Source organism: Pinus tabuliformis, chromosome 3_1 (genome assembly GCF_031772625.1).
Source record: "Pinus tabuliformis cultivar Carrire ecotype Pingquan chromosome 3_1, CPIR1, whole genome shotgun sequence".
NCBI lineage: Eukaryota > Viridiplantae > Streptophyta > Pinopsida > Pinales > Pinaceae > Pinus > Pinus tabuliformis.
The window spans coordinates 2,021,372-2,047,558 of NC_142301.1; the positions used below are offsets into that span (position 1 = coordinate 2,021,372).

Genomic DNA, 26,187 nt, shown 5'->3' on the forward strand with positions numbered 1-26,187 from the left:
GGACTTCATGTTTAATAACATCTTTCACCTTTCTGAACACCACATCTCGGTTGTACACAACCTTCCTTGTTACTGGGTTCCAAAGCTTATAACCCTTTAAACCATCCTTATACCCAATAAAGATGCACTTTTCAGATTTACTATCCAACTTGGTTCGTTTCTCCTTTGGAACATGTACATACACATCACATCCAAATACCCTTAGATGTGAAAGAGAAGGTTTCTTACCAGTCCATACCTCTTGTAGAGTCTTATCCTCCAATGCTGATGAAGGTGACCTGTTGACCAGGTAACATGCAATATCCACCGCCTCTACCCAGAATTCTTGTCCTAACCTGACACCACTGAGCATGCTTCTTGCCCTTTCCATCAACGTCTTGTTCATTCATTCTGCAACTCCATTTTGCTGAGGTGTATATGGAGTAGTCTTCTGCCGTGATATGCCATACTTCTTACAGAATTCTTCAAATTCCTTGCTGCAAAACTCTCCACCATTATCTATCCTCAACACCTTTATCTTCTTCTCTGTCTGATTTTCCACGAGAGCCTTAAATTCTTTAAACCTGTTAAAGACTTTAGATTTCTTCTTAAGGAAATATATACATGTATTCCTTGAGAAGTCATCTATAAATGATACATAGTACACAGACTTACCTAGTGATGGAACCTTCACAAGTCCAAACACATCACTGTGCACAAGCTCTAATATCTATTTCACCCTCTTACCAACAGAGGGGAAACTCACTCTATTCTGCTTCCCATATACACAATTTTTACAGAAATCAAAATCCAAAGAGATATTACTCATACCTTCTACCATACCTTTACCATGAAGTATTCAAAGGCCCTTCTCTCCAATATGTCCAAGCCTTTGATGCCACAGCATGGTCTTTTCTCCAGAGACCACTAGATTTTCTGCTCCACTGTCAGGAACCACGAAACTGTTGCACCCATCAATAACAGTGCTACCTTGCAGCTTGTACAAAGTTCCAATCCGAACTCCCCACATCAATACCAGTGCTCCCCAAACCATTTTGCAGGTATCCTTCTCAAACACTATTTTTACACCTGCATAATCCAGCTTGCTTACAGAAATCAGATTTCTAGCTAATGCAGGAATATGTAGAACACCCGGAAGTTTTCTAACCCTTCCACCTTGTAAATTCAACTTTACTTTTCCGCAACCAACAATTCTAGCTTTCCTTTCATCCCCCAAGAAGACATCACCACCATCATATTTCTCATACTCGCAAAACCACTCTCTATGGGGAGTGAAGTGAAAGGATGCACCTAAGTCAATCAACCATGCCTCATGATCTGCATGTGTACTTGAAGAAGCCAAGTACACATCCCCACCTTCATCTGAGGTGGTTTTCGCCTCTACAGAAGGAGCATCATTAGATCCCTTTCCTTTATCAGGAGCTTTATATTTACAGTCCCTTTTGAAGTGCCCTTCATTTCCGCATTTCCAGCACATCACCTTTACAGAATTTCCTGGAGATTTAGATCTCCCTCTAGATTTAGATCTCCCACTCGATGACTTATTTTTGTTTCTGTTCTGGGACCGTCCTCGTACAGACAAGGCATCACCATTCTGGCTCTCCATATTTTTCCGTCTCATCTCCTCTGTCAGCAAGGCTGAGACTATTTCATCAAACTGCAAGGCAGTTGCATTGCTACCTATTGCAATAACCATACTATCCCACGAATCTGGTAGAGAAAACAACAAATTGATGCACTTATCTTCATCTGAAATTTTAATATCAACAGACGCTAACTGACTTACCACAATATTAAGTGCGTTTAGATGCTCTATCACCGAGTCTCCATCTTTCATCCTTAGGTTATACAGCTTTTTCTGCAGGAACGGTTTATTCACTAGAGACTTAGATTGGTACAAAGTCCCTAACTTGTCCCACAAAGCCTTCGCCATAGCTTCCCCTGATACATTTAACAATACTGAATCTGAGACACACAATCGTATTGTGATATTTTCCTTCCAATCCAACTTCTTCCATTCTTCATCGGACACTCCCGTTGGTTTAGTACCCAGATCTACTACGATCCACTGATCTTTATCCACCAACAGATCCTCCATCTTGAGTTTCCACAACTCAAAACTCTGACCATTAAATTTCTTGATCTCTATCTTTCCACTACTCGCCATCTTCTTTCACCACCAGAATCGATCTCACGGATCTCCCACTGAATAGGGTCTACCACAGGCTCGAGAAAAACCCCTCAGCAACAAAGGCGTCCCCTTGAAGCCAAAACTGCTCTGATACCAAATGTAGTTTTTAACCCGTACAGAAATTACCTGCATACGAAGTCGAAAACACAGAAAATAAACAATGCGAGAGCGTAACACATAAAACACATATACACAGAGATTTTCCCTTGGATCCCAAAACTGGGACTACCAGCTTGATTTTTCATTATGTTCCTTTCAATGTTATAATACATATTTATACATGCCGAAGCATCCAATACCATGGACCGAAAACCATTGCGTCCAATACCATGGACCGAAAACCATCGCGTCCAAAAACATGTGCGAAAATCATGCACAAAACCATAGGTGGGTCCGCCCATCCTAACATAGGGTCCAAAACCAAAATTTTCCGGGGCACTACCCTAGACCCCATAAATTGGGGTTACAGGTACGCCTCAAACCCACTGTGACCCCCCCCCCCCCCCCCGCTATACAATCGGCACAACGAAGGGGGGCTTCGCCCCCCCTCTAACTGCCTGGTTAACTACGTGGGCTAGTCGTGGAAACAATATAACACAACCCAACAGCAGGACTATAAACTACATTGCCCGGGTTGGGGAGTTGCACGATTGGAAGAGGGTGCGAAGCAAAGGAGTGTCACTAGGTCCACAGCAGCACGGAGGGAGATGCACTACCTAGGGAGAAATTGTGCAGGTCGACCGGAAAGAGACCGTTACGATCACTGTTCATGAAAAGATGGCAGAAGTAAGGCCAAATGGAGTGGGCGACCGACATTTAAGATGAAATTTATGGCTCAGATCCTTGAAAATATGTCATCAATCCGTCATTAATGAACTGATTTTGGGGGGAACGGTCGGATTTGAATTCAAAATTCCCTATAAATTACAAGTGGTTGTCCAACAAGAAACACTTGGTATTTTGAGAATTGAGTTGTTGAGCTCTGAGGCGTATATGAATCGTGAGCAATACGAGCTTCTGATAGCTACCAGGGTATTTGAGACTTTGCCGATGGACACACAAGAATTCTTGCATAAGATCATGTCCACGCCCCCAGAGGTTATAAATACTGAGCAAGTAGTAGAGGAGCTGACACAGGAAATGGACATAGAAGCGAAAGTAGTTGCTCCGGAAGTGGCCAAAGTATTGGCAAAGTCCCTAAGTCGCCAAGAACACTGAGACCAAAGCCAACTCCAACTAAGGATACTATGAAGGACAAGAAGGGCAAGTAGCCTGCCATACCGGTGCACACCTTGCCAAGGCGAAACCCACCAAAGCCCATTGCACAAGATAAATGCAAGGCTATAAACCTAGAAGCAGAGGAGGAGGATATCAAAGACATCCCGATGGACGATGAGGATTTTGCAATGGAAGTAGAGGAGGTTAAAACCCAGAGTATGGACCCTATTACACGATTGTTGAAGTATGTCCCTCCACGCAAGCTTAAGTCCAAGGTCCCAAAGGACAATGATGAGAGTAAGACTCCCCTACAAACCACTTTGCTACCGAATGAAATTGTTTTCGATGGTCCATGATTGGCTCGAGTGCCGATACTAAAGCTTAAAGACTAGGACTTGGCGGACCACGAGAAGTTCCCGCACCTGGCGACTGAGCAGCTGATGTGCCGTATCATAGACACAAATACAAGAATGACTGCATTAGAGCCGTGGAGGTGGCTCAAAGGAGTAGAGAAGGTAGGGTTCTCAACCTACTCTGGGTGTCGCACTATAACCGCACCCCGGTGATAGTTTTGGTCATCAAGCAGCTATTGTGCTTGGTGCATGATGGGTGTCTATGGCTGGAGGAGCCAATACCCATCACAGATATGTTGATTCACCACATAACACGCCTGTCATATATAGGTGAGAATCCAGCAATGATGTTTGGCAGCAAGGGTGGCGAATAGGCTCTTGCAAAGTCAATGAAGGAGAAATTCAAGCTGGTAAAGAAGTCGCGCGGGTACGCTATCTCCAGCATCTATGACCCCACTGTGAAGGTAGCAACGCAGATCCTTGTAGGGAAGGTGATGCGGAAGTTCTATGCTGATGAGGTACTGGTGCCTGTTGTCGCACTCACACAACAGTGCACGGAAGGAGTCCAGTTTAACTGGTCGAACAACCTTCACGGAGAGTTCTTGGTGAACTGCGTCAAAGCATAAGAGAAAAGAAAGACATTCCACTATATGTGGCTCTCGCTGTCGATTGTGATGGTAGCATGGGAGCTACCAGAGGAGAGCCAATTCCCTTTGGTCGTGCCAAACCTCCCTGAAGTAGCGAAGTACGCTTCACTGTGGGCAACCAAGGACACGTAGCGAGTTTGGGACAGCAAGATATTCTAGATCTTGATGGAGATGAATATTAGGATGGCCATCAATTGCAAGCCGTGATTGTCGTACACAATGTACACTAACCTGCAGAGCTATTCCGAGTTCAAAGCCGATTTCCATCTAGTATCTACCAGGGCGCATAAGGACCCTACGCAGAAGTGGTACGACTTATAGTATTTGGCCACGAATGATGCCATCGATGCGATGCTCGATTAATGACTGACGGACTGGCCCACTACCACAGACTTGATGGTGGGTGGAAGCAAGTCTGCCGTGTAGAAGAAGAAGGAGGAGGCCAAGTTGAAGATGGCACAGCTAGTCGAAAATAGGAAAAAGGAGGCTGTTAAGAAGGCCCAGATAGAGCAAGCAGGAAAGGAGGTAGGAAAATAGAGAGGTGGCACAAAGCGGGGCTCTGAAAAAGGTGCGTGGTCGCCTTCACCTGAGACCGAAGAGGAAGAGATAGAGCAGCATGGCGTGGACCCTAAGGAGACGTCACCCGCATTAAGCACCCGAGAGAGCTAGAAAAGGGAGGGTCCAGAAAGAAATCCAAGGAAACCGAGACCTCATTGGACCCTATCACATTGACGAAGGGAGACATACATGATATTGGTGACACAATCAGAGATGTCACCGCGGGGGCCCTTCAGAAATTTGAACAGTAGCAGCAGATCATACTAGGGGCTATCCAGACCGAGTTGCAGGAGTTGCAGACCCGCATGTCGCCGGCTGGTATGATGTCTACCACCTTGGCCATTGGCACTTCAGAGGTTGTTGATATGCTGTCCACGAAGGCTTCCATTGCGATAGTGTTTCCAAATGGAGCACTGACCACAGACAATGAGGTTGACAGACCCACTGTCAGCACCTTGAAGGGAGTTGGGTTGAACCTGGCAGTGCTTCCGCATGAAGCACTCCACCTCTTGTAGGATGGAGTAATTGCTTAAATGAGGGCCCGAGAGCACCGCGCCCTCTAGGTGATTAGTGAACAGTGGATCAACAACGAACAAATGGCCCTATAAAGAAATGCTTCCATCGCCGTTGAGACCGAGGTGACCAACGAGAGTAAGAAGATCATGCAGGTTGTTGAGAAGGCATGCAGAATGGTTCCAGAGTTGGCCATTCTAGAGGAAGAGCCAGTCGAGGTCTGTATCTACAAGTTGGCCATAGGGCTGCGCGACACTCAGACTGAGATGGTGTGGGTTCAGTTGGAACTGAACCTACAAATTATCAAGCTATAGCTAAGGGCCTAGCCCTCGACACTGCCAGAAATTAAGGAAAAACAAGCGACCGTTGTCACAGAGGCAGTCATGGAAGTAGAAAGTGTAGTAGCAGACTACACACAATTGTTCGAGTAATCATTTGAGGTCCTGACAAGCTTACAGGATGACCCAAATGTACAGAGGCTAGAGACGGAAGTGCGTGAGATACAACAGCGCTACGATGAAGTTAAGGGCATAACACGAATCGTCGCACTGACATAGAGGCTAGCCAAGCTGCAAGAGGCCAAGCAGGTGAAGGAACAGGTGGATGTAGTGCTGCACAAGGAAGCAGTACTGAAGGTGCGACTAAAGCCCTAGCTAGAGGAAGCTTACGTAGTCACAAGAAATATTGAAGGCAAGCTTGCGACTCTACAAGCAACACAACAAAAGCTTTAGGCTGACAGCGTAGGAGAAGTGACTGAGAAGACAGTGGAAGATGTGAAGCGGCGGCAGCTCAATGCACGACCGAGGTAGCGGTCACACAGGTTGAGTTGGATGGGCTTCGATCAAAGATCTCCACGCCTACCGAGTGACATGAGGGCGAGTCATGATGTTTGTGTTGGGGGCCTGTTGGGAGCGGGATCCCCCAAGGGCAGTTTTGGGTCTAAAATCCCATGTTTGAGTTAAATTTTGTAATAAGATGGTAAAGTCTCCACATCTTATGGTCGCAGAGTGTGAAGGTGTTATGTGTCATAAAGGGTAGTCTACCCTTAGTTTTTTAAAGTAAAGTCGGCTGGAAAGAGATCTACCCATGGTCCGCGGACCATGGGATTGTATAAAAAGAGTTAAGCTCTAAGTAGTTTTAGAGACATAGAATGATGAATAATGTAAGAGAGTCATAGCTTTGAAGTAAGAAGTCTAAGTCTTGGGTTGTAGCGTAGGTAGAGGCTCTACAGCTGAGTGTGCAAAGGCCTAGGGTAGAAGTCTGCAGCTGAGTGCGTGGACCCCTGCAGCTATGTGCACAGGGTGGACAGAATTTGTAAACACTTGGAAGATATTAATAAAGAAATATATTCTGCAATTTCTGTGTCTTTGTTCTGTTATTTCATCTTGATATGTTATATATGAATTTCCTTTATTATGCTTCTATGATGCGCGAATGAATACAAATACATTAGATAACTGAACATGATCAAGGATATCTGTTTACATGGTGTTAAATTTAATTATGTCATAAGATAAGCAAATCACTTAGACTAACTGGGGAATCTGCATGGCACGCTGCCATAGCAGCGCGAAAGTACCTGAGCAACCGGCTAGGGCTGCGCGAAGGTCAATAATACCCTTTCGCGGAGGTATTAAAGGACAGACTAAAAGGCTTGTCTTGCAAGCCCTAGAGCGAAGCGACCTGCGTGAAGGCAGGGACAAAGGGAATCAAATGACATCACAACCATCTCAAGGTGTGGAAACTTGGTTCCATCATCCCCCCATACTGCTTTGGGTGAGACTTCGATCCACGCTCTGCGGGCTGATGCCGAAAGTGTTGAAAATAGCAACAAGAAATGCTAAAAATAGCACTATTATAAATAGTTGTTTGGGTATCAGTGCTGGATTGAGAAACAGGGAATGAAAAATGGAAGTGCTAAAAATAGAATTTCTATTTTTAGCAGTTCGGGATGGATTCCTATTTTAGTCAATCCCTGGACTAAAAATAGGAAGTAAAATTCGAATTTGAACTTAATAGCTGTTTGAAAATAAATTAATTAATTCACCATGGGTTAATTAGTTGTGAAAAATCAAACATGAAGTCTATGTGAGGACATGCAACAGTTTCTCCATTAATTGAGGAATTTATCCATCAGTTAAAGAGATAAGAATGAGTTCTAATTTGAATTGTAATTAGTCGGCTCAGTTAACTAATTCAAGTCCACTTAGATTGATTTAAACAGTTTGTTTAAATTAATGTGAGTTCATTTAGTTAATTCATGCTTGCATATAACTGCTGCACTTCAAATAACTGAATATTCTCTCATGAATAACTCATGCATGTCAGTTCAGACAGAGACCCAGTTGAGATCAGAGGAGGGACAGTGTACTATCAGTTGGATGGATTTTTCCTATAAAGTAAGCTCATCCATGGAGAAGGATTTATCTCCTTCAGGATTGCGTAGTTAGATCAGAGGTTAGTGAGTGTGTGAAGAGGCCAATTCACACAAGTGGCTGCACTGGACCCCAAAGAAAATTGCACAAAGAAATAGGAGGCTTGGAGGGTAGAGGAGAAGGTTTGAGAGAGGCCTTTGATTGTCTATGAGCAACACAGGGATTGCAGAGAGAGCAGGATAGCTTGTGAGCTGATTCTTTTTATAATCCAAACTATATTTCCACTTGTATGATAATACAGAGTTGGGGTTTGTAGAACCTTTTCTACAAATCAGCTAGCTCTGATACCATGTAGAAATCCCCACTATAAATCACCTAATAATGCAATATACTAAAGCAAAATACAAGATCTACTTCTACAACACTTTGTGGAAGCTTAATCGAATTGAGCTAGATCAAGAGAACACATATAACTGAGAATTAGAAATCAATCACACATAACACAAAATAAATAACCCGGGGAAAGCCTCAGCCTAAAACCCCAATCTCTGTATTATCATACAAGTGGAAATATCTCCGGATTACACAAAACCTTAGCTCAGAAGCTATCCAGCTCTTAGTACAATCCCTCTGCCGCTTATAGACAGTCAAAGGCTTCTCACAAACCTTCTCCTCTGCCCTCCAAACCTCCTATTTCTTTGCGCAATTTTGATTGGGGTCCAGTGCAGCCACTTGTGTGAATTGGCCTCTTCACACACTCACTAACCTCTGATCCAACTACACAGTCCTGAAGGAGATAAATCCTTCTCCATGGATGAGCTTCCTTTATAGGAAAAATAATCATCCAACTGATAGTACACTGTCCCTTCTTTGATCTCAACTGGGTCTCTGTCTGAACTGACATGCATGAGTTATCCATGAGTGAATACTCAGTTATCTGAAATACAGTAGTTACATACATGCAAGCATTAACTAATTGAACTCTCATTAATTTAACAAGCTGTTAAATTAATCTAACTAGACTTGACTCAGTTAACTGAGCCAACTAATTACAACTCAATATTACAACTCATCCTTATCTCTTTAACTGATGCATAAATTCCTCAATTAATAGATAAACTATTTTATGTCCTCACATAGACTTCAAGTTTGTTTTTCCTTAACTAATTAACTCAAGATGAATTAATTAATTAATTTACAAACTACTATTTATATCAAATTCGAATTTTACTTCCTATTTCTAGTCTAGGGACTGACTAAAATAGGAATCCATACTGAACTGCTAAAAATAGAATGCTATTTTTATCACTTCCATTTTTCATTCCCTATTGCCCAATCCAGCACTGGTACCCAAACTGCTATTTTTAGCACTTCTATTTTTAACATTTCTTGTTGCCATTTTCAATAGGGTTTTAGGCTGAGGCTTCCCCGGGTTATTTCTTATGTGTTATGTGTGATTGATTTCTCATTATCACTTATATGTGTTCTCATTGATCTTGCTCATATTCGATTAAGCTTCCGCAAAGTTTGTTGTAGAAGTAGATCTTGTATTTTGCTTTAGTATATTGCATTATCTAGTGATCTACAGTGGGAATTTCTACATGGTATCGGAGCAAAGGTGATCAAGGAATAATAGTATACAAGAAGGGAGAAGTTCGAAGTTTGTGATTCCTGAATATAGAAATCGAGTTCTTATCACATCTCAATTTCATCGATGGCGTTCAGTGGTTTAAGACTCGAGTATTCCCTTGATGGTAGCTCGAATTATATAGCTTGGAAGGATCGCATGGAGGCAATATTAGAGGATAACGGTCTAAAGGACTTCATTGATCAAGAAGTCCCCAAGTCGACTAATGCTACTCAACTGGCGGAATGGAAAAAGTGTGTGGCTAGAGCAAGGAGAATCCTTCTGGAGGGAGTTCAAGATCACATAGTCTTGAGTCTCCATGGGAAGGAGACACCATTTTCAATGTGGATAACATTGAAAGATCTATATCAGAATAGCAGCGATCAGAGGAAGCTGGCATTGAAGGACAAGCTTTGGAAGATCAAGTGTGAAAAGGGCGACACAATCTCTACGTATCTGAACAAGCTCACCACATGCAGGGATGAGCTTGGAAGTGTAGGGATCACGACAGTTGATGATGACATGGTGAGTCTTGCACTCCTCAGTCTTCCTAAGAGCTGGCATAGCTACCAGGACTCAGTTAATGGAAGAGAGAAACTGCCAGATTGGGAACAACTTTGGTTGGATTTGATGCAGGAGGAGATAAGAAGAAGCACTAGAGATGGTTCTTCATACATGGAGGATGAAGAAAATTGTGCCTTAGCGAGTAAGGTGAAGAAGGGGAAGGAGAAGGATTCTCTTTCCCTATCAAGTTCTTCCCAAGGTGGGAAGAAGTTTGACAAATCAAAAGTGCGATGCTTTCGTTGTCATGAGCTGGGCCATTTTGCTACAAATTGTCCACTGAGGAAATCCAAGAAGGGATCCATGGAAGGATTAGAAGGTGAGGCATTGGCCTCACAGTTCAAGTTGGATTTCACACTTTTCACATGCATCGTTTCATCCATGGTGGGAAGTGGTTGATTTCCTGACAGTGGAGCTTCTTTCCACATGATCGGCGACAAGAGTTTGTTCAGTACCTTGGAGGAGAAGGATCTCCAGATGCAGATTGTGATGGATAATGATGAAAAGTATAGTGTCTCAGGTGTAGGCACAGTTGTTTTTCAGAGGGAGCATGGAGCTCGCATTACCTTGACCGATGTCAAGTATGTACCAAGACTGAAGAAAAATTTGGTCTCGATCGCAATGCTGGAAGACAGAGGCTATGATGTAGTCTTCAGTAAGGGAAAGGTTTTCCTTCGACACATCACCATAAGACAGGTGAAGCAGATCGGTTCACAAGTCAATAACTTGTATGCTCTTGAGGTTCAAGATGCATGCAAAGACTTGAGGAGCAAGGCAACTGATGGAGACTTGGTGGTTGAGAGGAAGAGTACATTACCTCTCAGCATGCAGTACCTGAAGAAGTCTCAAATGATTGTGGAGGAGCCACGATTGGTGAAGCAGCTTCAGGAGGTTGTGGAGCAGCCACAACTAGAGAAGCTGAGAGGAGATCGAGTAGATACATCTACTCATGTAGAGACCTCCAGTAGGGGGAAATTTCGAGCCAGGTGGGTAGAGGGATCAAATGCATCCATACCTCCAAGTAGGAGGTGGGGCGATGTGGAGTGATCATCACAAGAAGGCTGGAATAGGGGTAGGATCCTTGAGGTACCCAGCTTCTTTGATTCGAATTTGCTACAAGAGCCCCGACGAGGAGTAGCAGGACTAACTAAGTGGGTAGAGACAAATGCGGATGGAGCGGCAGAGAGAGCTACAGTTCAGGAGTCTCAAGACAGTGTAGAGCTAGCAGGCCGCAACAATGCGAAAGGCACAGGAGTGTTGCACTAGTGCAGGATGGCACAGAGAGGTGTGCAACGGTGCAAGATGCATGGAGTGTTGCAGAAACTCCGAGGTCAGAGAGGGAGCACTTGTCAGCAGCAGGTAGAGCTTCAGCATCAGAGTATGTTTCTAGCCCAATAGAGAGGTCAGTGGAGAGTTTTTTTGTTTCTAGAGTTGCTAGAGCAACCATACTTGGTGAAGTGTTGCATGAAAAACATTCCAAAGGTACAGGATCGGGTTCGAGTTGAATGTCTTTCTTGTTGAGAGGGAGTGTTGAAAATAGCAACAAGAAATGCTAAAAATAGCACTGCTATAAATAGCAGTTTGGGTACCAGTGCTGGATTGAGCAACAGGGAATGAAAAATGGAAGTGCTAAAAATAGCATTTCTATTTTTAGCAGTTTGGGATGGATTCCTATTTTAGTCAATCCCTGAACTAAAAATAGGAAGTAAAATTCAAATTTGAACTTAACAGCTGTTTGAAAATAAATTAATTAATTCACCATGAGTTAATTAGTTGTGAAAAATCAAACATGAAGTCTATGTGAGGACATGCAACAGTTTCTCCATTAATTGAGGAATTTATCCATCAATTAAAGAGATAAGGATGAGTTCTAATTTGAGTTGTAATTAGTTGGCTCAGTTAACTGAGTCAAGTCCAGTTAGATTGATTTAAACAGTTTGTTTAAATTAATGTGAGTTCAGTTAGTTAATGCATGCTTGCATATAACTGCTGCACTTCAAATAACTGAATATTCTCTCATGAATAACTCATGCATGTCAGTTCAGACAGAGACCCAGTTGAGATCAAAGGAGGGATGGTGTACTATTAGTTGCATGGATTTTTACTATAAAGGAAGCTCATCCATGGAGAAGGATTTATCTCCTTCAGGAATGCACAATTAGATTAGAGGTTAGTGAGTGTGTGAAGAGGCCAATTCACACAAGTGGTTGCATTGGACCCCAAAGAAAATTGCACAAAGAAATAGGAGGCTTGGAGGGTAGAGGAGAAGGTTTGAGAGATGCCTTTGACTGTCTATGAGCAACAGAGGGATTGCAAAGGGAGCAGGATAGCTTGTGAGCTGATTCGTTTTGTAAGCCAGACTATATTTCCACTTGTATGATAATACAGAGTTGGGGTTTTAGTCTGAGGCTTTCCCCGGGTTATTTCTTTTGTGTTATGTGTGATTGATTTCTCATTCTCAGTTATATGTGTTTTCATTGATCTTGCTCATATTCGATTAAGCTTCCGCAAAGTTTGTTGTAGAAGTAGATCTTGTATTTTGCTTTAGTATATTGCATTATCTGGTGATCTATAGTGGGAATTTCTACAGAAAGGGCTAGTAGTGTAGGGATTTGTTTGGCTAATTAACGTTGAACCTGGGTCAGGCCCCCTCAAGCCAACAAAGACTCGACACGACAGTGCTGGTACATTCGTGCTGCTGCTGGTGCGCATGTTAAGCTGTAGTGTTGTTGGGTGATGGACGTCCTCATGGTGTGTCACAGCTTCACCTCTGCTTAGCAAGGTGCGCAGAGTCTTTGATGGTCGTTGGGTTCGCTTGATATTGCATTAGCACGTTTCTCCTTGCTTGTATGTTAGCATGCTTGACAGGTTCGCCCATTTACGAAAAGTGCATGTTCATCCGTTCATCCGTCCGTGAACACATCTTTCATGTTCGCTCGTCCGTCCGTCCGTGTGCGAATGCATCCTTTCATGTTCGTCCATTTGTGAGCACATCTCTTTGCATGCATCGTTTGTTCATCCGTCGGTGAACATGTCCTTCTACATGTACTCCCTTTGTTCATCCCATCTGTCATCATGCCATGTTTGTTTGTATACATGTATCTGCAGTCACTCATGACGAGAAGACATCAAATCCATAAACCTCCTAGTATACCATGATGCATGATCGTTTCAGATGTAGGTGACCAGGAGAGGAGACAAGGTTGCTAGTTTTGAGCTAAGATGGAGGCTTAGGGAACTGCTGGTGAAAAATCCACAGAAGTCACCGTGTGATGGAGACGGGCAATCCGGATCGACAACGACTGTTAGCGGGGTCTAGCTCAACTGGAGGAAAAAGTTATGCAAATTGTTTTAGAGGAGCAGTTTGGGCTGTAGGAAGGTTGGGCACACAAAATCTACACAATTTTTGGAAGGAGAGAGCAGCGGGAGCCTGGCAGCCAAAACTACCCAATTCTTGAAGGGAATTGGCAGTTAGCTGCTGGGAGCTTGCTAGCAAAAACTGCGCAATTCCTAGAAGGAACTGGTAGTTAGCTGTCAGGAGCTTGGCAGCAAAAACTACGCAATTCCTAGAGGGAACTGGCAGTCAATTTTCGGGAGCTTGGCAGCAAAAAATGCACAATTCCTGGAGGGAGCTTAGCAACAAAAACTGCACAATTCCTGGAGGGAACTGGCAGTCAGCTGTCAGGATCTTGGCAATAAAAACCGCGCAATTCCTAGAGGGAACTAGTAGTCAGCTGCTGGGAGATGCTAGTGCGAGAAAAACTGAGCTAATGCTGGGAGGTTGGCCTGCTGATCACCTTTGTGCAATTTCTGAGTTGACTGCACTGTTGGGTAGCAGAGGGCTTGCTCATGAAATCTGCGCAATTTTCTAAGTGAGCAGCCAGTCGACTGACTGGAGGGTGGCTGGAAAAACTATGCAATTTTCTAAGGGAGACAGGGACGGGCGCTGGGTGCCTGTCCGGCCTATCTGTACAATTTTCTCAGTCAACGAAATGGGCAAGGTCTATAGCTTTTGCGCAATTTTTGAGGGGAATCATCCCGAGGTGACTGCCAGATCAAATTATCTAGTTGACCATCAGGAAGGTTGATTGATCTGCTTGCGGGAATCACAACTTGAAATGGATTTCTTGGCACTTCTGTGTTGTTCTGCGTGACATTCGATCGAGTCGATGGTGGGGTGAAGATCTGGATGTCAGAGGGGAATCCGGTCATCATAACCTCAGAAAAATGACTATGTGTGATCGAGTGAAAAGATTCAAACTTGATCTTGCAAACACACACTTACATGACTTGACGATGAGACGACTCAAACTATCCAGACACATATGATCAACATGACTGACCAACGATGTGAGTGACAAGCACGACGCTTGCGATTGATCAGTGTAAATGACTTTGTGTGCGAGCACGATGGATGTTTACATAGCAAACACAACACATACACATGAAGCAAAGACCTTGTGTATGACCAAAACATGGTTGCAAGCATGACATTGACATCAACATGAAAAAGTTGTTAGTGGAATGATCAAGCAAGGTGGGTGTGAAGACTCACACGAGCTCACAGAGTGAACCCAAGTGCGTGCAGTCATCAAGTAAAACTCTCAAAGGAGGCTTTGAAATTGGATGCAGGCCAAAATTTTGGAGGATGTTGCAACCACTACAACAGGTTGATTACACATTTCTTATGCATATTGATGTTTGTATGTGTCCATGGGTATAGTGGCATAATGGTTGTTGTCATGCATGAGGTCATGGTATGTATAATTGATATGGTCATGCATTTCTGACTGGAGTTTAGTTAGAATGATGTTAGGTGTTGATGCCCTTATTGGTATATGTCTATATGTTGTTATGATTAATTTATTCACGTATCACTCTGATTTGATGATCTTGCAGATGATATATCCTCCCCGAGCTATGCTAAGGTACATTGATTTCTTGCGATTTGGTTTAGCTGACACAATATGCCTTGCAGGAAAGAGATCAAATTGCTAGTAAGATGGTAGACTATAGAAACTCTCCCTATGAGTCAAATGAGTAGTGTGGTGTTGGGCACTCTTCTGATTTGGCAGACACATTGAGAAGCTTGAAGGAAGAAATAAGGAGTTGTAAGGCAGACAATGACAGGATCATACAGGCACAAGAGAAACAAGTAAAGGTTAATGCTATACTTCTTCAAAGTTTGTCAGAATTGCAGTGACAAGGACCACTTCAGATCAACCATGGACAGGAGGACAAAACTAATGGGGCATATGGCAATAAGTCTCATGGTGGTTACAAGTCAGATTGAGATGACATGATTAGATATAGCAGATTGTTAGATACTCTAGATAGGAGAGGTGATGGATATAATTATTATTCTAGTTCTAGTTCTGATATGCATCATGATCATCATCCTTATCACCCTTACAAGAGGATTGATAAGGGATACTTTCCAGATGAGTTTAAGAAACCAAAGCCACCTACTTTTGATGGAGATGTGAAGAAGCTAGAAGATGTAGAGGCTTGGATACTTGGGATGTACAAATTCTTTGAGTTGCATAATTACACAGATAACATGAAGGCCAGAGTAGTGATCTTCATCTTGAAAGGTAAATAAGACATTTGTTGGGAAGATGTGAAGCAGGTCAGAGACATCAGGACAAATGACTTGAGTTGGCATAAGTTCAAGAGGCTTTTTAGGAAGAAATACTTGTCTAAAAGGTACTATGACAGTAAGGCCAAAGATTTCTATGAGCTAAAGATGTTATCAATGATAGATGAAGAGTACACGACCAAGTTTCTGGAGCTATTGAGGTATGTACCATATCTTAAAGATGAGAAGGCTAAAGTTCAATGATTTGTCAGTGGATTTCCATTAGCATTTAGAGATCAGATTGAGTATGATGAGCCTCAGTCACTTGAGGAAGTCATTGGGAAATTGAAACATTGCTATGAATAGTCAAAGCGTAAGAATGAATCTCAGCAAGGATGGAAAGGGAAAGATAAAGGTAAAGGTAAATGGCAGCCGAAAAGAACAAGGCCTCAGAATGTAGATGTGAAAGAAAATGGGGCACCGCAAAAGAGGTTCAATGCAGCTAGATAGGGACATGGGTCACAAACAACATAGAGGTGATGGTACTGGTCGGTTGGAGTGTTGGACATGCGGTAAGGAGAACCTTAAGAGAGATTGTCCGAATAATTAGGCTGGTAGGCCTCAGATATATAGTGCGCAGGAGGCACAGACTATTGGGGATGTTGGTCAGAGCGTTCTTTGTATGTATGCAGCATTGGATAACAAAGAGGCAGACCATTAGGCATCTATCATTGAGATGGATGGTAAGCTTTGTGATCAAGTTATTTCTATTTTGATTGACCCTGGATCTAATTATAGTTATGTTAGTATTCACTTGGTGAATAAGTGTGGTTTGAGTAAGGAATTACATGCAGAGTCTTGGTTAATGCAATTGGCTATAGGTATAAAGAAGCAAGTTCATCATTGGGTAAGAGCATGTGCATTTGATTTTAATGGCATGCCTACCACAACAAATTTGAATGTATTACCGTTGGGATCATATAGTATGTTGTTGGACATGGATTGGTTGTAACTTCATAGAACCAAAGTGGATTGTTATGATAAATAAATTGAGTGTGTTGATGACAACAAAGAACCAAGAGTATTACAGGGAAAGAAGAAATCCACATCAGTTAGGATGGTGACCACTATGTAGGCAAAGCGTAGTCGCAGAAAAGGGTGTAAGTTATTTGCAGTGCACATTTCTAGTGACAAGGGTAAGGAAGTTAAGGATGCAGATGTTTTGAGCAGATACCCAGTTCTACAGCAGTTTCAGGATGTATTTCCTGAGGACATTTCATAGTTTCCACCTCACAGGTAAGTATACTTTTATATTGAGTTAGTGCCAAGGGCAGCTCCAACATCAAAAGCACCTTACAGGATGAGCACACATGAGTTGGTTGAGTTGAAGTTGCAGTTAAAGTACATGTTGGACAAAGGATACATTAGACCAAGTGTTGGGTGTGGAGCCTGATTATCTTCTGTATTCAAAGGTTTCAGCCGGATGTATACCCCAGGAAGACTGTACACCCCTCCACGGGGGGGGTGCAGGGGGGACTTGTCCCCCCCACGGGGGTAAATGCCCCCCAGCTGGGGGGTCCGGGGGCCAGCGGTCCCCCGGTGGGGGTTCGAGGGCAGCACCCCCGAAGCTAAAAATAGATGTAAAATTGCCTTGTAAAAGTCTAGTAATTTTCTAGTCAATCTAGGCCGTTCATTAGGCAGATGATCTGATGGTAGAAGTTTTGTTTAATTTAGGGTTTTTTGCCCTAGAAAGCAACCCCTCACTATATATGCGGGAATTGTATTGCATCTATGAATATCTGTATTCTGAGTGAGGAAGAGAGAGGAGATTGAGAGCAAAGAGGGTGTTACAGCGGATCTGTTGTAGGTTGTATCTCTTCAGTTTGCTAGATAATATAAAAGGAAGGAATGGTTGTTTCTCCGTGGACGTAGCCCAAATTGGGTGAACCACATATATCTATGTCTCTCTTGTTTTATTCATTTTCTGTGTTTATGTTTCTGCAATATTTTATGTGTTCCATTGCTCCGTAATATATAATTTTCTAACACCAAGTGTATCACCTTGGGGCACATCGGTATTGTTTGTGAAGAAGAAAGATGGTACTCTCAGATTATGCATTTACTACAGGCAGTTGAACAAAGTAAATATCAAGAGCAGGTACCCATTATCGATGATTGATGACTTGTTTGATCAGCTGAAGGGAGCATCAATGTTTTCTAAGATCGTCTTGAGATCTAAATATCACCAGGTACGCATCAAAGAGGAGGACATTTACAAGATAACTTTCCAACCAGGTATGGGCATTATGTGTTTTTTGTAGTTCCATTTGGATTAACTAATGCTCCAGCTACATTTATGTGTTTGATGAATAGCGTGTTACATTTTTATTTTGATAAGTTTGTTATTATGTTCATTGATGACATATTGGTATATTCTAAAAATGAGGAAGAGCATTTAGTAGCAGTGTTGATGTTGTTGAGAGAAAATCAATTGTATGCTAAGCTTAGCAAGTGCAGTTTCTTTTGGATTGAGGCACATTACATGGGACATGTTGTCTCCAATAAGGGAATTGCAGTAGATCCAGAAAAGGTAAGATCCATCATGGAGTGGGTAGCTCCTAGAATAGTGGATGAGGTGAGATCCTTAATGGTATTGGCAGGCTATTACAGGAGGTTCATTAAGAACTTTTCACAGATTGCTTATCCTATCACATCACTGTAGAGGAAAGGTAAGAAATTCAAATGGACAGAGGAGTGTGAGGCTATTTTTGAGTAGCTTAAGCAGTTGTTGACACATGCTCCCGTGTTAAATAGTGAATATCTAGACAAAGAGTTTGTAGTATGTATAAATGCTTGAAAAAAAGGACTTGGTGGAGTCCTTATGCAGGAAGCATAGGTGGTATACTATGAGTCACAGAAACTAAATGAGCACGAGAAGAACTACTCAACACATGTTTTGGAGTTAGCAATGATCATATATGCATTGAATATGTGGAGGCACTATCTTGTTGGAAGGAGGTTTGTATTGATGAGTGATCACATTGGGTTGAGGTATTTGTTTGACCAATTGAATTTGAACGCCAGGAAAGCTAGATGGTTGGCCACAATTTGTGAGTTTGACTTCGAGATCAGGTACATCAAAGGAAAGGAGAATAGGGTCACAGATTCTCTTAGTAGGTGGGTACAAGTAAATCACTTAGTAGTTATGAGCTCCTATGGGACAAACTTACTGGATATGATATTGCAGGTAGGTTAGTAGGATGTCAGGTATATGGAGATTATATATTGGTTGCAGCAGGGTACTGGTACATGTACAGGTGGTAGTACAGGTACATGTACAGGTGACAGTACAGGTGGTAGTATAGGTACATGTACATGTGTAGGTATAGGTAGTGGTACAGGTACATGTACAGGTGCAGGTGCAGGTGCATAGAATGTGGACTATTGTCTTACGATAGATGGATTAGTTAGATTCAGAGACATGATATATGTGCTAGACGTAGTGAGCTCAAGAAGTTGATATTGAGAGAGTTTCATGCGAAACCATATTCAGGTCATCTAGGTTATCAGAAGACATTGACGACAGTGAAGATATTTTATTATTGGCTGAATCTTAAGAAGGATGTAGCATAGTTTGTGGCTAGGTGTTTCAATTTTCAATGGGTGAAGGCGAAGTGTAACCATCCAGGTGGATTTTTACAGTAGATTGTGATTCCCTAATGGAAATGGGAGGTCATTTCCATGGAATTCATCATAGGGTTGCCGAGGACAGTGAGACAACATGATTCCATCATGGTTGTCATGGACAAGTTGACAAAGGTTGCATATTTCATTCCAGTGAAGTCTACATTCTCAGCTAGAAATGTTGCATAGGTATTCATCATAGATGTGGTCAGATTGCATGGTGTTTTGAAGAAGATTGTGTTAGACATGTATGCAAAGTTCACTTCCAAGTTTTGGAAGAATTTATTTGCAGGTTTGGGCACAAAGTTGGCCTTCAGTACAACTTATCATCTGCAGACAGATGGACAGATAGAGAGGGTCAACATGATATTGGAGGACATGTTGAGGATGTATGTGATGCATCAACATCAAAAGTGGGAAGAGTATCTTCCACTAGTAGAGTTCGCTTCCAAAAATGGGTATCAGGAATATTTAAGGATGAGTCTATTTGAGGCATTGTATGGGCGGAGTTGAAATATTCCTATCAGATGGAGTGATCCAACTAGCAGGGTGTTGATTGGACCAGACATATTGGTAAACATGGAGCAAGAAATGCAAGTTATAAAAAAGAATCCAAAGGCAACACAGGATAGGCAGAAGAACTATGCTGATCGGAATGGGTTGTTCAAGGAGTTCCACGTTGGGAAACAGGCATTTTTGTGCATCAAACTAAAGAAGAGCTCCTTGTGGATTGGATCATGTGCCAAGTTGACACCACGGTTTTGTGGACCCTTCAGTATTATTGAGAGGACTGGGCCAGTAGCCTATTGACTTGCACTGCCTCCGACAATGAAAGTCGATTGCTTAAGAAGTATGTTAAAGATGTTGATCATGTGATTGACTGGTCTATATTGTAGGTGGAGCCAGATCAAGAATTTCAGTCGGAGCCACAGTGTATATTGCAGAAAAAGGTTTTCATGCTCCGGAACTGAGCAATCGAGCAGGTTAAAGAGCAGTGCAAGCACTTTGGGCCCGATGAAGCTACATGGGAGATGACGGATCAAATGAAGGCTATGTATTCTTCTTTGTTTGTCGGTTAAGGCAAAGAAGATTTGGTATGGTGTTTTGGTATATGTCTTGGTATATGTTTGATGATGTTTCAATATATGTACATATGTATATGGATGTAAATACCACCATGAGATATTTTATCAAGCTCCAATAAGTGGTATGGGTGTCATGTCATTATGGTGTCGTGATGGTTTGCTTTTCAGCAGGGTGATCATTGTAAATACTGCATCGAGCTATGTTATAAAGCTCCATGGGTAGTATGTTTTCTTTTCAACAATCTTTTGATGTATAGGAGTGGTTGAACACTGAGGATGGTGTCCCCTAAGGGGAAGGGTTTTGTAACATCCCTGGTGAAAATTTCATGTAATAAAAGTTAATAAAGGCAAAATAATAACCACGGTTGATGGGACACTTATTCCAGGTTGAATGTTGGGAAAAACATCCTAGAGTGGGTGTTCATCGATTTATTATGGCTAAGGAAATTGGCAAAGGAAATGGCTAGGGCTTTGGAAAGGCAAAATGGAATTTTTGGCACATTTATTTATAAAAATAATGGAAATTAGGAGAAAAGGTAGGTGAAGGTCACAGGTTGCATGTGAGGAGGAAAATGAAGGAAAATAATGGAAAATGAAGAAAATATAGGCCTCGTTATAAAAAGGATTATGAGGATCAATTGGTAACCTTTTGTCAGTTTATTTTTGGAGCTCTCTCATTATTCTCTTTCTCCCTCACTCTTGGACACAAAGAGTTTTCTTGGAGAATTTTGGCATTTAATCAAGAAGGTAAGAGGAAGCAAAGATCAAGCAGGGAAAGGCAGGATCAAGCAACTACAGCTAGATTCTTTGCAGGTATCAATTTGCATGTGTAGTTTCCTTGCTAGATTTGGAATGTATAGTATTGCATGTGGTTCTTTTGCTATTATGGCATGGGTTTTTCCAGATGTGACAGTTTTTCCAGCCTAGCCTTGCCATTTCTGGATAACAATGGTGTGATGGGTTTCTCATGTTTTGGTTGAGCTGGATTACCATATGGATTCGAAGTTGAGTGAGGTGGAAATCTGAATGATAGAGCACATGGCCTAGTGTTCCCTAAACCAAACTGTGGATCACGATAAAGCCACTGGCCTAGTGACCCTTGAGCCAAACTATGGGTTGTGGTAAAGCCAAAATTGTATTATGTTGGTGGGCCTAGGAATCCTTGTGGATGAATGGTAGGATATATGGTGAAGCCAAGAGGTAGTTTGATCTCTGTTGGGCCTAGTAATCTTGGGTTTGGGATATGCGAAAAATCCTAAAGAGTGGGTCTTGGTTTAGGGCCTAGTGATCTGAGTTTGGATTGCGATAAAGGCTGACAGATTAGGAGATAAGAAAATTCCTCAAGGTGTAGGTGGAGAAATCCAGTGGCATCCATACTTGTTTTTGCATAGTGCTCTGGTGGAGATCATGGTAAAGCCTGTTATGACATGTTTACTATGTTGGCCTAATGATCCGAGATGGATTACAATAAAGCCTAATTTCTATTAATGAGGGTGAGGTGGTTTAGCCTCATGATGCTAGTTGGTTATTTTGGTTTGAGCCCCACATTCATGATTGGAATATGGAACGGGGGTGAATGGATGAAGAGATATTTGGCTCAGCCATTCCATGGTCGGGCGGAACATGGTAATCCCATCCTAGGTTTGGATTTTGCATCATTAATGAAAGGTTATTTCTCCTTGTATTTCTATGAGTATTACATTGATTTATATATGGATCATATGGTTGTGATTTCATTGGTATTTCTACTTTGATTATGTTGGTTGTATATGTGTTTTATGACATAAGATATGTATGGATCTCATCATGTTTTTACTTGTAAATGAATGGACAATGTATCTATGGCCTAATAGATGATAATGCAGCAAATGATATGAGGGAACAATGGTCCTTAGTGATTCTCATATAAGTATGATATCCCTATGCTTAAATTTGTTGTTTACACTTGTAGATTACATATTTGTGATATGTTTGATGAAATTCTTGTCATGGCTAGTAGGGATCTGGTTAAGGGCTTGTTCAACTATTTTCTTTTGCATCATTGTTTCCCTATTATTTTACTGTTCTGAAGGTGTCATTCCATTCTGGATAGTGACCTAGGCTCTGGGCCTGAAAAAGTGGCTTAAATCCCAGGGGCGTTGGCACAGAACTAGACAAAATAGTCCCCAGATGTTGGTATGCCTATAGCATGAGAGAGTCTAGAGCCTCCTAGATTCTGGTAGGCCTATAGTATGAGAGTTTCTAGATGTCAATTAGTCACAATATTCAGTGGGACCCAAGGGCAAGTTGCCTGAAGTGTTGTGATGATTCTCAAGGGTCCTGTAGATAATGTGGAAGGTATGTATGTTGTGTTTCCGTTGATTCCATTTCTTTAAGGTCACATAGGAGGTTGAATCTAATCATAGTAGCCTCTCATCGCATGCTTAACCCGGTTGGCTGGTTACTTGGGTAGATGTGGGAGGAGGGTGTTACAAAAATTTAAAAAAATACATGAAAAACTCATACCATGCATAGGTCCCCCTGAGCCCAATATACGTCCAATGGGCAGGTTGATCCTACACATTGGAATGTGCATGGGGCTCAATGAACTGAACATATGCTATTTCAATAACTCGTACTCATCAAGTTTCCATACTTATGTCACACGATCCCCCTGAGGTTATGCACCTCTCATGAACTTTGCAGTCCTCTATAAATATAAGAGAAATAAGCATGGACTGCAGGAGGGCTTCTATTCACTATTTGAAGATATCCTGCTCCTTCTTCCTCCACACGGTCTTGGGTTGCTTCTTTTCTACCTTCACTAGTTTTATGGTAGCTCCTCTTTGCTTTTTTTGCTCTTGCTGATTTTTCCTTGAATAATGGGGCAACAAGCAGTCTCTTGCCATATGGCCGAGATTATGACATGTGTAACACTCCACATGGACAAGATATGAAGTAAGAGGATCAAATCTCTTGTTGCTCATGCTATATCTATACCTTGCTTGTCATGTGCTTCTCCTCCATTGGTTAGATATACAATCATATGCCTTATGGCCAAATAGGTTACATGAATAACAATAACCATAAAAGGCATGATTATACCTGTTGCCCAATCTCCTTGTCTGTTGAAACTGCTGCAAGATCCATTGATTAGGTCTATACATTTTTCTACTGCAGTTAGTTGCAACATGCCCAAATTTGTTATAGTTGTAACATTCTGCCTTATGCACAAAAGGAATTTGATTCCTTTGAAACTTTATAGGTCTTCCATGATCCTCTCTAGGAGAAAAATATTTTCTAAAAGTAAGAGCTCCTTGAGGTTTTCTTCTTTGCTGATATTGGTTCTATTGCTTGATATGCTATTGGCTTTTCTTCTTGTTCCCTTGATTCCCACTCTTGTTGTTGGTATTTTTTACTACAGGCTTCTTGGGTTCTTCTTTGTTGTTTTTGCCTACATTCAAAATAGACTCACCCTTTTCAAATCCAAGACCAAATCTATCCAATGGTGATCTCTGGATCTCAAGCAAATTGTCCATGGCGACAAGGCTCTTCTCCATATCCCGATGCTTTCTCAAGGACACCACTTCAACTTATAATCTCTCACATTCATTTTCCTTTTCTTGGTATTTCTTCCTCATACCTTCCTAAAAAATTTCTGATTCTGCCAATTTAATCTTTAAGCTGAAAATCTCCTCCTTGAGCTTGGCCTCCTTATCATCACAGATCTACAATAATTTTTCTTGATCCTTGCATGTAGTTGTTAGTCTAGAAATCTTAGCTCTAAGACCCTTAATATCATTATCATCTTCACTAATAACTTCATCATGATCAAAATATGGATCATCAAAATTATAACTTAATGGAAAATCATTAATATGTATACCTTTGGATTCATGATTTTTTTATTTCTTCCCATTATTGGTTGAACCACTTTCACTAGGAAGATGATACTCTTCTGGGCTAGATTCTTGTTTATGAAAGCATTTCTTTTTCTGAGATTGTTTCCTCCTTTTCTTGGCCATAATCCCACGATCTAGTCTTCAACTATTAAGCTACAACTGAGATCCCCCCTTCTGATACCAATTGATGGAAACCTTTGAGCACTACTGAGAGGGAGGGGGGGTTAATTAGTAGTGTGACTTCTTAACAATTTTTACCAATTAAAACTTATCTATTAAATCATGCATATATTAACAAACAACACATTAAATTGTCTCATAAACATAAACCATATATTCAGATAAAACAAGATAACATTGCGAGCAACAATAAACAACACATCAAAACACATCCACACAAGAGACACAAAATATTTGGTGGAAAACCCTTCTCTGGGAAAATACAACCCTTGTTGTTGTTGTGATGCTCTGAATCTCTATTAAGCAAAATATGTCTTTTAAATAGATTTGCAGACTCCCACCAATATGGACACTTAACCTCATGCATAATCAATTGACCCCCACCAACATGGACACTTGACCTCATGCATAAACAACTGACTCCCATTAGTCAGGAGACTCGATTCTACTAATCAACTCAGAAGACTATGTTCTCACACGGATCTACGAACTACCATCCGCTAAAAGCCACCACAATCAACTATCCTCGCTCAACTTCGATTGGACTATCCAACTATGATTGGATGGAGAAACGGTTTCTTTCACTCAAGCTTCAAAATCATTGCTCCAATCTCATGAAGTCACTACTCCTCTACTATATGCGGACCTCGTTTCATATATTTTCACACTAGATCCCAAGATTCTATGCTCAACTCTGCAATCAAATATCGACAACAAAAATCTTTGCAAATCATATAAAATTACCACAACAATATGCTCTCTACCAATTAAAGCTTCTCTACTAAATCATGCATATATTAACCAACAACACATTAAATTGTCTCATAAAAATAAACCATATATGCAGATAAAACAAGATAACCATGAGAGAAATAGTAAACAAAACATAAAAACACATCCACACAAGAGACAAAAGATATTTGGTGGAAAACCCTTCTCTAGGAAAAAACCACCCTTGCTGCTATTATGCTGCTCTGAATCTCTATTAATAAAAATATGTCTCTTAAATAGATTTCCTGACTCCCATCAACATGGACACTTGACCTCATTCCCAATCAGCTTACTCCCATCAGTCATGAGACTTGATTCTACTAATCAGCTTGGAAGATTATGTTCTCACATGGACCTACGGACTACCATCCGCTGAAAGCCACCACAATCAACGATCCTCGCCCAACTCCGATTGGACTATCGAACTCTGATTGGATGGAGAAACGGTTCCTTTCCCTAAAGCTTCAAAATCATTTCTCTACTCTCATGAAGTCACTGCTCATCTACTCTATGCGAACCTCATTTCATATATTTTCACACTAGATTCCAAGATTCTATGCTCAACTCCGATTCATCTCTGTAATCAAATCTCAAAAAAAAAAACTCTCTGCAAATCATATAAAATTACTACAACAACATGCTCTCTACTCAATCAAATAGTGGCCACAATCTATCCAATGAAAACTAAGCAATATAATCATTAATAGCAAAATTAAACCTCACACTCAGCTATAACATCAAACCCTCACTATAAAATATAATTACTAAATAATACAATCAACAACATAAAACACAATGGATATGTGCCAAATGCACTAGAACCATTGACAAAACAAAATCAAGAGTCACAAACATGGAGCTATACCAAGTTCTCCATCTCTACTAGCACACTTTGCTATAACTCACTACATCTTTGATCTACAATATGAAGTTTTGAATTAATATATTGCTTCAACAATTAGATA

General features: G+C 41.4%; 1 protein-coding gene across 1 annotated transcript in view; it reads left to right on the forward strand.

The window, feature by feature from the left end:
- The first annotated feature begins 3,576 nt into the window (after window positions 1–3,576).
- The window catches only part of LOC149185482 (uncharacterized), a 67,266-nt gene continuing 44,655 nt past the window's right edge, over window positions 3,577–26,187 (forward strand). The window contains exon 1 of the mRNA XM_089412412.1: window positions 3,577–3,653. Coding sequence (XP_089268538.1) covers window positions 3,577–3,653 — 77 coding nt within the window. The remainder of the gene's footprint in view (window positions 3,654–26,187) is intronic.